Source organism: Falco peregrinus, chromosome 11, assembly GCF_023634155.1.
Source record: "Falco peregrinus isolate bFalPer1 chromosome 11, bFalPer1.pri, whole genome shotgun sequence".
In the NCBI taxonomy this organism is placed as follows: domain Eukaryota; kingdom Metazoa; phylum Chordata; class Aves; order Falconiformes; family Falconidae; genus Falco; species Falco peregrinus.
The window spans coordinates 32,402,911-32,419,516 of NC_073731.1; the positions used below are offsets into that span (position 1 = coordinate 32,402,911).

Genomic DNA, 16,606 nt, shown 5'->3' on the forward strand with positions numbered 1-16,606 from the left:
CAGGAGCTAGAGATACAAGCTCTGGCAAAGCCAAAAGCTACAGCACTGCACAACACTCTGCTGCCAGTGGCCCAGCAGCCAAGGAAAAGCTTCCTGGACCCATCACCGAAGAGTTAGAGCAACACAAATGCCAGTGGGAGGGGGCAAGAACACGACTCAGGGAAGTAATTCTATGAAAAGGAACGGGATTTACTGAATAAAAAGCTGCACAGTTTCACCAGCTGCACTCCTCAGACATTTTCTGCCCCACACGTGAGGTGGCAGAAGAGAAAACATGCCAGTGTCCCCGTGTCCCAGCTCACTGCCTCTACACAGGCTCCTTTGATCAAATCGACCTTCAGTGTTTCATGTGGGCTGGGAAACGTTATGGGTGTTGAATCTAGAAGCATGACAAAGACATGGCTGCCACCACTGCACACCCCCAGGTGCAAACAGTAGCGAGGGTCAGCATGTACTCCCAGTAGGCAGACACAGGCACACACGTGTGTCACACACACATACAGCCAGCTGCACAGGTATCAACACAGACACACAAGCACTCAAATGAGCACAAACAGCACCGACAGCCTCACCTTGAGCCCCTCGCTGGCTGATCAGGTTGAAGGTCCTTTAGTGGGAAATATGTACGTATATACAATGCAGACCCCTCCAGCAGCTGGGCTTAGAAACTCAGTCTGCCCACAGATCTTGGCCTCCCTAGGTGCTGGCACGTGGGGTACAAGTCCCTGAGGCCCCCAGCCCTGCTCCAGCTGCTGGCACAGATCCCCCACCCAGCTCTCTGGCAGTTTGCTGCCTCCCCCTTCATCTTACCCTTAAGACACACACGTGTACGCACACAGGTCTCATCCATAGACACCCCCAAATCTCTCCAGCAACTGGCCAGGACTCCTCTAGTCCCTCCAGGAGCCAATTCCTCCTGTGGTCTCCCCGTCAAAGATGCCCACCCAGGCTCAGCTGTGGCCACGCAGCCCCTCGCCAGCCCATCCTGCTTGTGTTTGCTCACCCACCCTCACTGGCAGACGCACACCTCCGACCCACGGCCCCGCTGCAGCGCTGCGCTCAGCCCCCCACTCACACGCATGCACACAAAACAGTGGGTCCCTCAAAACAGTCTGTAATGGACTTTAATAAGAAAACGAGGCAGACTGTGCTGATCAGGTGAAGGGCACGGCCACAAGTGTACTGACCAGCCACTGCTTCTACGGGGCTGGGCCTTTTTATACCCATATCCCTTAATTTTCCCACTCTTGTTCCTCCTGGAATTACTTAGATCTACCCCCTTCCCTGCCTTTGCTTCCTCACTTAAACGTCTTGTAAGTCTTAAGCCACCCTAAAATGCTCTCCTCCTGCACGTGTCCTGTACCTCTAGACAGTGACCCCCCTCAGCCTGAAAGGTGCCCCAGAGAGCCATTCCTGCTGACACCCCAGGGTGGGCATCACGCCGGGACCACGGGACTGAGGATCCCCCAGGAGACCCCTGGGAGGGGCCTGGACAGGGTTTGCAACCCTCTGAGTCCAGAATTTGGGTTCCCCTGCCTGCCCCTGTGCTCCTTTGTGTGTGTGCCAACTGGTTTTGCATCACATAACCTAAGAAGAACTGCTACAACAGGAGTAAAAGTGTCATTCCATTTGACAGCTCTGCTGTAGGGTCAGTACCCTCTGGAGGGAGAGGACAACTGAGGCTGTGGTGACATCAAAGTATGGCACATCAGAAGTTACTGGCACATCAACAGTTACTGTTTTAACAAGGTGCAGCTGACTCGATTGAGTAAATCAGGTAAGCAGAGATACCATGAAGCTGTCCATATTTCAGGAAAGGATCGGTGTGTTCTGAATGCTAGCTAACGGTGCAAAAGAAAAAAAAAAAGAGAGGTACTAAATAATTACAGAAAATAAAAGAAAGTTTAGGAGACAAAAGTATTACAAAACAAGTAAAAAAAATTAAAAAAAGAGCTGTTCTCATTTTATAAATTTGCAAAAGCCTGGAACATGTAAAGAGTCCCACTGAGAAGAGATGTCAGAGCAATCAAAAAAACAGCGATTATAAATTTCCCGCACGGTTTTCAAACCCTTTGCCACCCATGATAAATGAGAACCTGCAGAGAAAACCCAGGTAGTTCTTCCCTAAACCTGTAGCTTACAGTTTCACTGGTGAATCATGCAGACACACATTTTCAGAGATGCCTATAAATGACCCTCAGCTGAGAAATAAGAGCTTGAAGAATGCTTGCTTGTGGTTAGCTGTAGTTAACTCACAGAAAAGGACTGCCTTTTGCATTTCTCATACGTGTATGGAACTAGGGGGAAAAAAAAAAGTAAACGTCACAGGCTCCTTTTTTCAAAGGCTGATAAAGCGGTCAAATAAAGCCCCCACCCTCCACCAGAACACTCAAAGCACTCCCATGTCACCAGCACTTTCTATCTTGTTTTGGCATCAGAACTACTGTCCAGGAACAGCTTTCCGTAACAGCTCCCTCCCATTCTCCTCATACTTACGCTTCCACTCTTTGACCCCAGGTCACTCCAGGTCAAGGTGAATCACAGTTTAGAAAGTTTAAGATTCAGAGCTAATGGAAACAGCATTTAAAAGAGAAACATCTGTTAGTGCTGCCCTTCTCTATAGCCTCTCTCTTCCAGATCTTCCTCTCAAAGATGGGAAGGTCTCAGCACCTTGCAACCACCACAGCACGAAAGGCAGTGTGGCTTCCAGGCTCAGCAACCTCATTAGCCTCTCTAAAGATTTTAAAAGTCAGCTGAGGGACAATTTCTTCACACATTCCAGAATCCCTTTATTGGTCTTAATCCACAACATCTTGTGGACTGCCACACACACTTATCTTCAAGCTTTCAAAAATACTGCAAAGGTTATGCTGTTGTCAAAAGCATCTGCCACCCTCCCTTACCACAAATTGACGTGCCCTGGAGTTTCAGGGACCATGGTCCCTGCACAGTATGTGCTTTCCTCATGGGATGCTTCTGGATTTTTGTGCTGGCAGCAACCTTATACAACAAAACCAAAGGATTCCAGTGGCCCGTTGGTCCCCACAGCTCTTTTCAAGCAGTGGCCTCATAACACAGCTTTTTTCTCTGCAGCTTCAAGGGCTGGTCTTGCCTGAAGGAAGAAAGGAAACCTAAAACCTCCTTTCACAATCTCTTCTTAAATCACTGCCTAACCCCTCCTTAGGAAGAGATGCTTCTTCAGCAGAATCTCCCCCAGTGTTGGCTGCATGCCTCAAAAACATGCTCCTGCCTTCTTCCCCTTGTCCCAGTGTCTACCAGTGTCAGTATACGGCTATTAATACAACCTTTCAAAGGTGGCATTTTTCATTTGTGTTACAGTTTCCTGAAGTAGTAAGTTGAGAGGCAAGCCCGACTCCCCTAAAGCAGACTGACGTCTGTGGAGCCACTGCATTCCGCATTCACCTAAGAGCACGCCAGTGGAACGCATCACCTCTGCGGCGCTCAGGCAGCCGGGCTGCGGAGGAGCTGATTGTTCCACCCTTGAATGCGACTTCTGAACCTCTGATACAGACAAATCCCGCTTCTGCACAGCACTGCAAAGGAACTGGGGCCATCACCTCTTCCATCTCTCCGTCTCAAGATTCTGTCCGCATTGACTCATTTCTCAGTCAGAAGAAAAGGAGGAGCAAGAAACCACCCTCCTTGGACACTGCTTGTTACCTCAGCGGCTTGGGGTAAATTTACCACATGACCCTGTACTGCCCATGGGAGACACCAGCAACTTATCCTTAAATATTATTTCTTTCCCTGTGTTTTATACCACAATGCTTTTCAATGTAATAAGTACCTTTCCACACTTTAAGACTGATCAGGTAACCTCGTTGGAACATTCTCTGCAATAAACTAGAATCCTACAAGTATAATTAAAGTGACAAGTTTATTCTGCTGGACCACTCATCTCTTTGAATTCTTTTTCCCTTAGAATCTGGCATGCATGCCTTCCTCAAAGGCAAAGATCTTTATCTGAGGTGAAGCAAGAGAAGCCACACCTGAGATGTAAAGACTTGAAAATGACATATGATTTACTTTCAGAATATGTTTTGGACATATCTCAAGCCTCATGACCTAAAAACTTCACACTGGTTTTATTCAGAAGTTACTTCTAAGCTTGTCTACTTGAAAAGTTATTCCTAATTAACCCCATGCGGGTACTCTTGTGCTAGATAAGTGACATTATTGCAAAGTGACAACACTCACAAAGGGAATTAATCAAGAGAGAAGAATCTTGCTTTCAACTTGCACCAAACCTTAATGAGAATTAAATTCCTCCTTGTGGAACAGTCCTCTCTTATTTACTCAGATATTGCTATCAGGGGAGTGAAGTACTTCACACTCTTTGCCACGCTAATCCTTACTGCCTCAGAAGACTAAATCCACATTCAAGACAGAGAGCAAAGGCCGTGATGCACAAGGAGAACCCTTAGTAGCCCTAGTTCTTGGGTCCCAGCTTGCATAACAGAGCACTCAGACCCGCATTCCAGCTCTGCTCCTCCGATGGGAGAGGGGTGTTCAAGACTTAATTTCACGACAAGAAAGCACTGAAGCAAGACAAGCAAGGACTTCTGATGCTGCCTTGGCTTTCCTAGACTTGGGTGCCCACTTGCAGTCTTAAGACACTAGTGTTAAGCTAGAAGCCACGGCTCTGAGCCTTCTCCAAAATTTTGTTTGTCAAACGTCCCTCTGCTCTGGGTGTGAAAGAATGGTTTGCGCTTCTCTTTGGGGAACACTGACCATCCTGAGCTCCTAGGGCAAGCTCCAGCCAGACCAGATACCAGACCGAGGAGCTGCCTGCCCAGCACCTACAACAGTGAGTGGCACATGCAGTAGCTCAGTAGTTCCAACAGACAAATTACTCTACTGAAAAAATACATATACTAGAAATCACAAGGCTTTTAGCCAATATGGCAAGACATTTACTGATTTGTCTTTGACAGCTATACCAATTCCACTTGAAATCATTAAGTTACTCAAATGCATTAAGCAATTTGTAAGACCAAAGGAAAGGGCACCTGCAGCAAACCAGAGTATCAAACTGACTTCCCAATAACTACAACTGTATGTGTGCATACCTGTAGAGGAAATACATGACTAAGGATTTTGAATACAGAAGGCAGAGCCTCATGCTGGCACACAAAACTTATTTTTATAATCCAGCAGCTCCATCCCAGGGCCCTCCCATCCCCCTTTGTAACAGGTGAGCAAGCAGGACAGTCCCCAGCAAGTCTGGCTCCGATTTCCTCAGGACTTTTTCTGGGCAGAAACCTGTATGTTTGCATACCACGCTAAATCACAGCCCAGATATTACAATTTCACAAAGTTATACTTACGCTCCAGCTCACATACAGCCTGCCAGTCTACAAAGGCTCTGCACTCTAATACACCTCAGCTCAGGGAAACCGTAAACTCTGCTGAGGCAACCACAGGACTTAAATCTACTATGGATGAAACCACCAAGCTTCAGAAACTTCGTACACAAATAAAGATAGACTTCACACAAAAATAAAGATAAAAAAGCAAGCAAACAAAAAAATGTTGCAGCACAAGCAAGCTACCAGGCTGCAACAAGGGTTTACCATCGGTCAGATCCTACTGTCCATGCTGTTTCTCATTTCTCCTTCCTCCAGAGGCCAAACCACACTGCTCCTCCTCTGTACAGCCACCTCTCCCACAATCCTTTCAGCTGTTTAACCACTACAGCTGCACATCGTCCATGTCAATCAACCCACTGCCTTCGAGGCAAGGCCAGAGCTGCACATTATCAATGCTAATCAACCCCCTGCCTTCATTCCTCTACAAAAAAACACTGACAAAGCAATGGCACGACATAAACTTCAATCATAAGAGTCTAACAGACTAAAAAAAAGCAAAATTACAAGTCAACAGGTGGTTTCAGTGCTGCCAGTAGTTTCAAATGCATGTGTTACCTGACACAATAGCACAGGCAGTCATTTGTGGGCTTCTAAGTTTTCAGCATGAAAAAAAAAATGGAGAAGTGAAAGGCTTTTTTGCAAGAAGCACTGGCAAACACATGCCAAAATATGGGCACTTAACAACAGTGACTATTCATTTCAAGTGTGTAACTGCTATTCACTTAAAAGAGAAGTTCAAGAAGCTGCTGTCAAAATATAAACTGATTGAAAGTATTTCAGAAACAGAGCATTTTCCAAAGTCCAAGGATAAAGATGCAGGTATACAGAGATACATCATTTTTTCCACACCTCATTTAAGTGAAAGAAGAAAGTCCATACTTGCTTTTAGTTTACCAGGACATAAGGGTCCAACTCAATCATATCTTACCAGCACAAATCTTTCTCCCGGTGACTTCCCGGAAAGTTCTCTTACCAGTTTCAGAGGCACTGGAATGGGTCCTAACTTAGTGATAACTCAACGAAGACAAAGATTCGAAAAGCACATACTCTGAATTCATTAGAACAGAAGTTTTCTATGTTATGGACTGAAAGGGATGCAGGGAAGGAGTATCAGAAATGCATTCCTTATCATCAACAAATGCTGATTGCAAGAAAATACCAAGCTACTAGAAAGCTGACGCAAGATGGGTATTTTATGTGTGCATTTCACTGTGCCTCTTTGGAAAGCACCTGGGATAATTACCTTCATCTACAGTCAAGATGGAGATTAGCCTCTAAATCTTTCCCCGGCTATCAGCTTTCTGTCTTTCTCTCCTCTTTTTTTTCCTCATAAGGAAAGTAAGGCTGACCGTTGTCTACTAGTAGTCCCCATTTAAAAAAAAAAAGTATTTTCTAGACACTTGTCTTCTGGGGAAGTGTATCAGAAATTCAAGTCTGAATATGAAAATGGCCAGAAAGCAAACAGAAGGTATTAAGGGTGGGTAGAGCACAAACGCACAGGGAAGCCAGGCATCTTCTAACTAAGAGAAAACTGTTGCATCCATAGCAGAGTTGAGAAAAGATAGTCTAAATCAAATGCTGTTCTCGGGTAGCACATTACACCTCCCATTGTCATCACTACTACTTAACAGAATGTGAAACTAAAATGACAGCTGGAACTACACTGTCCATCCCGCACTGGCGATGCCTTCAGGCCTGACTAATCACATATGTCCCGGAAAAAATACTCCTCCTGGGTTAATCTAACTACACAGCACAAAACGTCCAGCCTTTGCGGGAGCCTGACCCCAGAGCCCACTCTCATGGCTGCAGGCTCTCTGGGTTACACTGTCAGTCATTGCTCACGTTGTACGGCCAGTAACAACACAAGAACAACTATGTGTCATACTATTCCAGAGGATTGCCTAGAGGAAAACTGGAGTGATCATCCTAACAGGCTGCTCCCCTCACCTACTGCCACGTAAACACAGCCCCTTTGCAACACAGACAGAAAATCGCAGAATAAAGAAAATAACAATCAGGGAAAAGCACATACAAACAGCGTCAACTGATCACATCAAGGACCTTACCAGCCTTTTGCCCTTACCTTTAATAAGCTCTGGTTTGTAGGCTTTTCTTAGCTGCTCTAGGAAGTTGTTATAAAAACACTCTGCCTGCTCTGTGGGCATTGCCATGTGGTAGTCAGGCTTGTTTCCTTTCAGGATGCACTGGAGAGTAAATTGGCTCACACACAACACTTCATACTGTTTATCCATCACGCTTTTGGACCAGTGCTTCCCACTTTCATCTTCAAATACTCGCAAGTTCAAGATCTTTCGAACCCTAGGAGGAGAAAAAGATAATTCCTAAATTGTCCCGTGCAGGATGACAGGTACAAGTTAAAGCCTACCACCCAGGATGAGACAAAAGGGAAGACAGATGCATATTCATTATGCTTCCACCGAAGATGATATCCCTTTGTCCCTTCCTTCCTAAACCATGGGAATCTCATCACATTAGGCAGAGCCATAACCAAGAATGCCCTTAGACACATACATAACATTGTCGGAACAATAATTAACATTATTTTATAGAGCATGAGATCAGGACAGAATAACTGCAAGTTACAGGGTGATATAAAGATGGCACAGGAAGTAAGTGAGCTTACTCTTTACTATCTGCTTTTATCTGTCACAACATCATTTAACATGTGAATAGCTTTTGGAATTTTAATCCTCCCACCACACTGGGAAATCACACTCAATATGAGACGAGATCATCCTAAACTATGGTTGTTTCCAAACACGACTCACATGAACTCCTCCAGCTTTGTCACCTCCTAGCACTCTTCCCAAACCAGGCTCTACAAGGCAGACAAGGACAGCACTTTCTTATCAGGGTATGAGGAGGAAAGCAGGGAACAGTGCGAAACTGCAGGTGGCAGCAAACTGACCACTGGGACTTGTATGGATTTGTACTAGGGCACATTTTTGGAGGCAGGGGACAGAACTGACTCGCTTGAATACTCAGAGAACAAGGGGACTTTCACAAATGGATCTGAAAAGCAGCTGGCAGACTTGCAATACAATCTATCGTTGGACTTGGATTGATAACAAGACTGCATGCATGCCACTCCCATCTTTGGTTTCTTTCAGCTTCTCCACATCTGCAGCATCTATAAACAAGGGAGCGTTATCAAGTGCAAAGCATTTCAACGGCAGTCATCAGCCAGACATTTTACGCTGCACCAGAGGTGAGGCAGTTAGCATAAAATAAAGCTGAGACCTCCTTATGGTCTAGCTTCAGGGCTTTGCCGTCACTAAGGCACAGTCACAAAAACAATCCTTGCCAATTTGTGTGTGTTAACAACAAATGGAATTAACTCCTGAACAAAGTGGATGATTAAAAGCCTTGGAAGGCCCCAGTGCACGAGCTTAAATCATTGTCACTGCTGCGTTTTCATGATAAAGATGATTGTTGTTTCATTTACAGGATTATAAAGTTTCCTTTAATAGGACTTGAAGAGCCTGGTTAAGCTGATTTCTTTCATTCCTTTTTTTCAGGTGCTGGCTTCCTGCCTTTCCTGTCAGTCATCCAAACAACCTGGTGTTGAGAGCACCGTCACTACAGATCACCCACTTGCAATATTCAGACGCATCTTTCACATTCCCCCAGCAGGAACCAGAAACAAGAATAGAACAAATGTTACACACCGAGGCAGCAGAAAGTAAGGCAAGCCAGCAGAGCATGTCACAACAGAAACACTTTCAGCTTTGCTGCAATTCTCTACACCTTTCACATGTTTATGTCAGATCTTCAGTGACCTTTAGTTCACATCCCCCCTCTCTGCTTTCTCTTCCACATTTGCTAAGGGTTGTTTTCACGCTCGCTCACATTCTTCTCTCTTCAGTGCTTGAGCCTTTCCTCTTCTTGACATCAGTTAGCTCTATTACCTGTTTTTTCTTTGCCTTCTTAAGAACTGAGGACAGCCATAGAACAACGTACCATCTGAAGAAGACAGAAGCCGCCCCTGGGAGAACTCTCTCTTGCATGTTTTTGCCAGCTGAATCACAATGTTTTGCGGGCACGGAGCAGATGGCCAGCGCCAGTCTCTTCCAGGCTGCCAAAACTGACTCACTTTTACAGAAAAGTAACCAATGAGACTATCCAGCCTTTTGAAAGAGCAAAACTTCTCATATGCAAATAAGAGCTTGAGGTTTCTGATACATCCCACCCTTGAAGGATGGACTCCATCTGGGTAAATCCATATAGTAAAAAGAACAGACATTTTAAAAAGGGAGATCAGAAAAACCCAACATGTTGATTCTCATAAAAGGAAAACTCTAACTTAACAAGGTTTCAAGGTAAAATCTGAAGAGGAACTAACAGGCAAGCCTGAGTTTCCCAACAGGAGCACCACATTTGTTTAGTTACTGGACAGGTATCAGTGTCAGAAACACACAAATACAAGGTAAAAGGAAATGTGCGACTTACATGTGCTCCAGCTCTCTTTGCGTATCTTCCAAAGAAATGCCCAGCAGCACACAGAGGCCTCGTCCTATTGAACTTATTTGTTCACCACCCACTGGGAAAGGGGGGGGAAAAGAAAAGTGAGGCTAAATGCACTGTCTCGCTTTATGACACAGGTAAGTACTGATTTCAGCTGGCAACCATACAAACCACCGAAGAAAACAACATTCTAAACCCTTCTTCTCTGCCTTAAGTTTATTAGAGAGCAAAGATCTTGCAGAAGCCCTCTTTCAAAAGCCTTCCCAATGTTGTGACATATTTGTGAGGGACTAAATCAAGATGCTTACTCCAGCATTTAAAGGCACTGTATGAAGATTTTTTACTACACTTGGATCAGCAGTGCTAACAAAAGAGGTGGCAGAACTCTCTGCAATCCTTGCAAAAATGATCCACCTGGTTGATATCAATAACTGCACTCAATTTCTCCACGCCACCACTCCCTACATACTTTGCATTAGTTGTGAAAATGTGATCTCCACTCAATACAGTGCTCATGGATTTTTTTGAAACAAGACTTGTAACAACCTGCAAATTCTACCCTACTAGTTGGGAACACAACCTCTAATGAATTCACAATAAAACACAAGCCATCACAGATCCAATGTGTTTCTTTAATAAATGTTTTAAATTATCTTAATTTAAATTATCTTAATATGGTTGGGCCTGAGATGGCTGTAGTAAGATTTAAATGAGGTCTTAAAACTGAGATAAGCACCAGCAACCTAGCTGTTAAAACTATATCCAGGCTCCTACGACTGAGAAAAAAAAGCCCCAAAGCAGCTGTAAAATGCAAGGGGAGTTGCTGAATGCTTGTGTCTGTGCACCAGTGGCCAGATCTGGACCATTCCCAACGGGCAGAAGCAAACTGGGGGGAAAACTCCTCCCAAAAGCTCCTCCTTACCATCCGATCTGGGTATGAGCCCTCCAGAAATCTATCCTCCTGCTCAGCACAGTATGCTCTCCCTCACGGAGGGACATCTCAAACTCTTTGACAGGCAGAAACAACAGTTTAAATTCTATCCAGAAAGGGGGCAACATCAGCCACAATGCTGACGGGGTCTGACCACCACTGTACCCACAGCTGTGCACAGGAGTTGTGCTCCTTATTCATTCACAGGCATGCTCTTCCACATGCTGCCCGACCGCCCCGCGAAGCAGAAGCTACTAACGCAGAGGCTGTCCTGCCACCCAGCACCCTGCCCGGCCACCCAGCACCCTGCCCGGCCCTGCAGCAGGCACACCTACTGCCTCACGGGCAAACTCCTTGCGGCCTTCAGCACCTCGAACTCAGAAGGTCCAACCGACGGAACAGCAGGGACACACCATCGGGACACACCATTCCTACCAGCACCTAAGCAAGCACCAGGGCTGTCACCGGCTTTGCTGATCCACACAAGCAATGCAAAAAGGGGAGTCAGGCTGCACTGCCAACGCACATGCAATGCAAGGAGGCAGCTGCGGCCGTAGTGCTGATGCATGCAAGCCACAGGAGAAGGCAACTGGGACGGCACTGCCACCACACACAAGCAACACATGGAGCCACCTCTGATTATCGTGCTGACACAGGCAAGCCACGGGAGAAGGTGATCACAACTCAATACGCACAAGCAATGCAAAGAGGCAACTGTGACCACAGTGCCAGTACGTGCCAGCCATGCAAGGCGGCAGCTGGGATGGCTCCGTTGACACACGCGAGCAATGTACAACAGTAATCAGGACAGCTCTGTCAATACAAGCAAGTAATACAAGGGGATTACGTGATTATAGTGCACACGCATGCAGGCCGTGCAAGAAGGCAACTCTCCTTTTGTAGAGACCACACATGCAAACCATGGGCAAAGGCGGCTGGGACGGCACTGCCACCACACGTAAGCAACACGAGATGACTGCAACTGTAGTGCCAACACATGCAAGCAATGCAAGGAGGCGACTGCAACTGCACTGTCAACACACTAGAGCAACTCAAGGAAGCAACTGTGATTATAGTGCCAACAGACACAAACCATATCCATATCCCTGGCAACTGGGATGGCACCGCTGACACAGAGAAGAAATGCAAGAAGGCAGCTCTCATTATAGTGCCCAACGCATGCAAGACATAGGAGAAGGTGATTGCAACTGCATTGCCAACACATGCAAGCAATGCAGCAGTGATCAGGGCACATGCAACCAATGCAAGCAGTGATCAGGGCACATGCATCCAACGCAGCAGTGATCAGGGCACATGCAACCAATGCAAGCAGTGATCAGGGCACATGCAATGCAGCAGTGATCAGGGCACATGCAACCAACGCAGCAGTGATCAGGGCACATGCAATGCAGCAGTGATCAGGGCACATGCAACCAACGCAGCAGTGATCAGAGCGCATGCAACGCAGCAGTGATCAGAGCACATGCAACACGGCAGTGATCAGGGCACATGCAACCAACGCAGCAGTGATCAGAGCACATGCAACACGGCAGTGATCAGGGCACATGCAACCAACGCAGCAGTGATCAGAGCACATGCAACACGGCAGTGATCAGGGCACATGCAACCAACGCAGCAGTGATCAGAGCACATGCAACATGGCAGTGATCAGGGCGCATGCAACCAATGCAGCAGTGATCAGAGCACATGCAACCAATGCAGCAGTGATCACAGCAGATGCAACGCAGCAGCAATCAGGGCACACGCAACCAGCGCGGCAGCGGCAGGACCAGCCCCGCCAGCTGCCCGGAGCGCACAGCCGCCACCCGCGCAGCGCACAGCCGCCACCCGCGCAGGCCCTGCGCAAGGCCGCCGCAGAGCGGGGGGCGGGCAGGGGCAGCGGTGCCCCCACAGGCCGGCAGCGAGAGGCGCGGAGCCGGCCCAGCCAAAGCCCCGCAGGGGTCGGGGGGGGTGCGGGGTGACACGGGGCCCGCCCGCGCGTGCCAGCCGCGGGGGAAGCGCGGGGGCGGCGCTGCCCACACACACACACACACGGGCAACGCGCTGCGGGGCCGGCGCCGAGGGGCCGCCGGAGGCCGCGGCCGGGCGAGGCGAGGCGAGGCGGGGAGGGGAGGCCCGGCGGCGGTGGCCCTGCCGGCGGCGGCACACTGACCTGTGACACTGGCCTGGGCCACCCGCTGGACGATGGCCTTCATGGTGGCGCGGCCGCGCAGCGCAGGCCCGCCGCGGGTGCCGGGGGAAGGCGGTGGCGCTAGGCAACGGCGGCAGCTTCCCGCCGGGCGCCGCCGCTCGCAGCGCCCCCTGGCGGCCCGGAGGTGCCGCAGCCTCCCCGCCCGAGCCGCGACAGCGCCCGCGGGGGCGTATAGCGCAGTATGGGCGCGTGCCTGTGCCCGCCTGGGCCACCCCTACGGAAGCCTCTATAGAAAGCGGAGGTGTGCGTGGAGGCAGGTGAGGTGTCCGCAAATGTTTTGCGTGCGGAGGGGCTGCCTCCCGCTGAGGGGAGTTGGCGCCTGTAGGCTCTTAGGGGTGCGGTGCCCCAGAAAGGAGCAAATGCACATAAGGGCAGCAGCGTCCTCTATAGGAATGGCTATAGGGCCGGGGGGGGGGGGGGGGAGGGTGTGTGCCTGCTGCGATGGAGAGACGGGACACAGCTTGATGCAAGCAAACGTCGATTTACTGTACAGAAGCACGAGTTTATATATACTTTCAGAAGCTGCGCGTTTTAAACAGATTGGATCTTGAAGCTAAGCCTTGCATACCAGGCAATCCCCGACTGGTGGTTAACTACCAGCAATTAACAGCAAGGTGTTACCTCTCCTTGGCCCGTCCCCCCCACTCCCCTATGCTCTCTCAGCATGACTCATCATGTTGATTGTTGTGTCTGTTCACGCTCCTTGTCCTCCCAGGGTTAGTGACCTACAAGCTCCAGCACATTCCGCTCAGCTAACTGGTTGCCACGCATGGTCCTAATTTCCAGCCCGCTCCTGCAGGTGCCCAATGACATTAAAGTCTGGGAGAAGCCTTCTGGAAAGGGAGGCTGTAAGAATCAGAGGAGCCTATATAGAAAGGTGAGTCTATAGGTGCACAGGCTGGAGCTCACAGCGTACAAGCTCCCATCAAAGCGGGTGTGTGGGCAGAGGGGCTGGCGCAGCTGTGTGCCCAGCAAGGTGGTGGCTGCACAGAAACAGGGGCCAGAGTGGAGCAGGACGTGTCCTAGAAAAGGTTATAGGGAAGCCCCTACAGAAAGGAAGGTCTGCTTGTACACAATCCCCGGTCAGCTTCCCCGTGCCTATAGGGACTGGGGGAAGTCCCCACTAGAAATTAGGGGCTGGGGGCTGCCTTCTAGAAGTGGAAGTGGTGGCTGCAGGGAGCCCCTACAGCAATGAGGGTCAGCAGTGAGAGAAGCTGGGGGAAACACCTATAGAAAACAGTGGCCAGCAGCTTGCTGTGAAAGGAGGACCGTAAGAACTAGGGAAAACCCTATAGAATGGAAGTTAGTTAAGCCACAGCAGCTGGGGAGCAGTACCCTACAAGTGGAGGTAGCATGTTTAAGGACTGGGGAAACCCCTATAGAAACGAGGGCCTGGAGCAAAAACCTTGGCAAGTTTTAGCTTATAGTAGTATTTCTGCACTTGTGATTCATGTCTTGTAAGCTTTTATTTGAAGGACAATGAACAACTCTGAAACCCAAAAGATCAAACTACGTTCCCTCCCATTTACTAATCCTTCTTAAAGTATCCATTTCAGAGCTGATCAGCTGAGGAGCCATCCCAGATACACCCTGGATCACCTAGGCACATCCTGCACATCAGCTGCAAAATCAACTTCACAAAAAAGCCACAACAGCCACCTGGTCAGACCGTTGCACACAGGACACCAGGCAGGGTGCAGATCATTAACATCTCACAACACACCTAGTTGTATCCAGTTCGTGTTTAGTAATTTGAATACACACGCAAAGAACAGCAGCGATCCAAGCAGAACAAGAGGGTTTGCAACTTCTGCCAAGTTGTGTCAGAGATGGAGCTGTCCTTTCAGCAATGCAAGAGAAGATTTTTCCACTGGCAGCCTGGTGCCACGCGCCGGGATGACCGTCTCGGAGAGGCCAGCTCCTGCACAAAGTTCTGAGTTTCTGGACCACTCAATTTTCAGAAGGAGGGCCGTCATCAGGATCAAAGAACGATTTCACACGCCTGAGCAGTCGAGTAATAGGCGGCTGAACATCCCTGTACGTTATTACAGTTGTCACTTGAAATCCAAAAGGTGTTTCTTTAGTGAACACCTCCTTCCTGGGTCCTTGGTTTGCCTGAGGGTCTTGTTCATTCTCTAAAGAATTAGAAAAAAAGAGCATAGCAGTAAAAATATTTTGATCACTAAAGAGCAGCCACATAGGCATTCAGTCGTCATTTTGCTGCTTCTCAAATTCTGAGAATAGATAGCAAAGATCTGGTGACTGTGTAGACAGAAAAAGGGATCTACTAGGATAAGTTAGGTTGCTGGGCTAGTATCAATACTACAGCAGCAATTAACAACCTTAGTAAGCAGCAGGGGGCTGAGGATGAGCAGGAGGACAGGGAGAGCCTGTGGAACAGAACAGACCGTTCCAGTTGGAAGGGACCTACAACAACCATCCAGACCAACTGCCTGAGCACTTCAAAGCGGGTCAAGAGTTACAGCGCATTATCAAGGGCATTGCCCGAATGCCTCTTAAATACTGACAGGCTTGGGGCGCTGACCACCCCTCCTGGAAGCCTGTGCCAGCGCCTGACTCAGTACAGAAGTGCATCCTAACACCCAGTCTGCACCTCCCCGGCGCAGCTCTGAACCATTCCCACTATGCAAATGAAAGCAATGAACTGGAAAGGGTCCAGGTGCTGTTCCTGTCACCAGAGATGAAGCACAGGCTTCTCCTATCAACACGGCATCTTCCCTCCTCAGGGTGAGCCCCCCCGGGATGGCAGAAGCCCCCCCCGGTGCCCTGCCAGCTCACCTGTCCCAGGCGGCGCCCTCGCACCCGGCACCCACACAGCTCCCGGAGCCCCGAGGGGCGGCCGGGCTGCCCGGGCACTTCAGCGGGGGCGGGACCCGGCGCTGCCGCCCTCGGCGAGGGGACAGCCGGGCCGGAGGCCGCCCTAGCCCCGCCCCTCCCAGCCAAGCCCCGCCCCTCCCAGCCAAGCCCCGCCCCTCCCAGCCAAGTTCCTTCCCTCCGCCAAGCCCCGCCCCCGGGCCAGGCCCTCCCTTCGGCCGCGCCACACCCCCCCGAGGTGACCTCAAGCGCCATCCTCGGCCTCAGGGCCGCGCCAGCCCGTACCGCACGCGCCGCCGGTCTCTGCGCCGCTGTTGCGGCTGTAGTGGATCATGGCGCCCACCATGGTCCAGCCGCCCACCGAGTACAGCAGCGCCGCCCGCGCGTTCCACAGGGCCGCCCGCATCGCTCCCCAGCAAGGGCCGCGCTCACTGCCTGGGCCCTGCCGCCAACAGGACGGCACGGGAAGAGCGCCCTGCGCGCATGCGCGCCGCCGCCGCGCCGGGAGCGCCGGGAAGATGGCGGCGGGTGATGCCGGGAAGCTGTGCTCCTGGAAACCAAGGCGCCCGCCCGCGGCCGAGAACCGAGCTTGGGCAGGCGCTTGGCGGCTGAGGCGGTGTGAGGCGAGCCAGCTGGGCCATGGGCGCTCACCGCGACAGCGGCTTACCGGGCCGCAGCTGCATCGCCGCGCTGCCTGCCTGTTCCCAGGCCTGTTGGTGCTGTGCTAGGAGAGCTGCGAGGGGCTGATGT

The 16,606-nt window shown here is 49.8% G+C and overlaps 2 protein-coding genes across 2 annotated transcripts in view; both read right to left on the bottom strand.

Moving 5' to 3' along the window:
• The window catches only part of DTD1 (D-aminoacyl-tRNA deacylase 1), a 29,002-nt gene extending 15,886 nt beyond the window's left edge, over window positions 1-13,116 (bottom strand). The window contains exons 1-3 of the mRNA XM_055815974.1: window positions 12,983-13,116; window positions 9,864-9,954; window positions 7,477-7,712 (exon numbers count right to left, since the gene is read on the bottom strand). Coding sequence (XP_055671949.1) covers window positions 7,477-7,712; window positions 9,864-9,954; window positions 12,983-13,025 — 370 coding nt within the window. The 5' untranslated portion in view covers window positions 13,026-13,116. The remainder of the gene's footprint in view (window positions 1-7,476; window positions 7,713-9,863; window positions 9,955-12,982) is intronic.
• A 1,352-nt stretch (window positions 13,117-14,468) lies between these two features.
• SMIM26 (small integral membrane protein 26) lies at window positions 14,469-16,334 on the bottom strand. The gene is made up of 2 exons (XM_055815975.1): window positions 16,142-16,334; window positions 14,469-15,156 (listed from the first exon to the last, which is right to left on the bottom strand). Exons 1-2 carry the CDS (start codon window positions 16,260-16,262, stop codon window positions 14,972-14,974), a joined length of 306 nt encoding a protein of 101 aa, XP_055671950.1. The 5' UTR covers window positions 16,263-16,334; the 3' UTR covers window positions 14,469-14,971.
• Window positions 16,335-16,606: the final 272 nt, after the last annotated feature.

Excerpts from the sequence above, each read along its gene's own strand:
- SMIM26 (XM_055815975.1), bottom strand. The coding sequence starts at position 16,262 with ATGCGGGCGGCCCTGTGGAACGCGCGGGCGGCGCTGCTGTACTCGGTG. Across the intron at positions 15,157-16,141 it reads AGAGACCGGCGGCGCGTGCG|AGAATGAACAAGACCCTCAG; the intron begins GTACGGGCTGGC and ends CTAATTCTTTAG.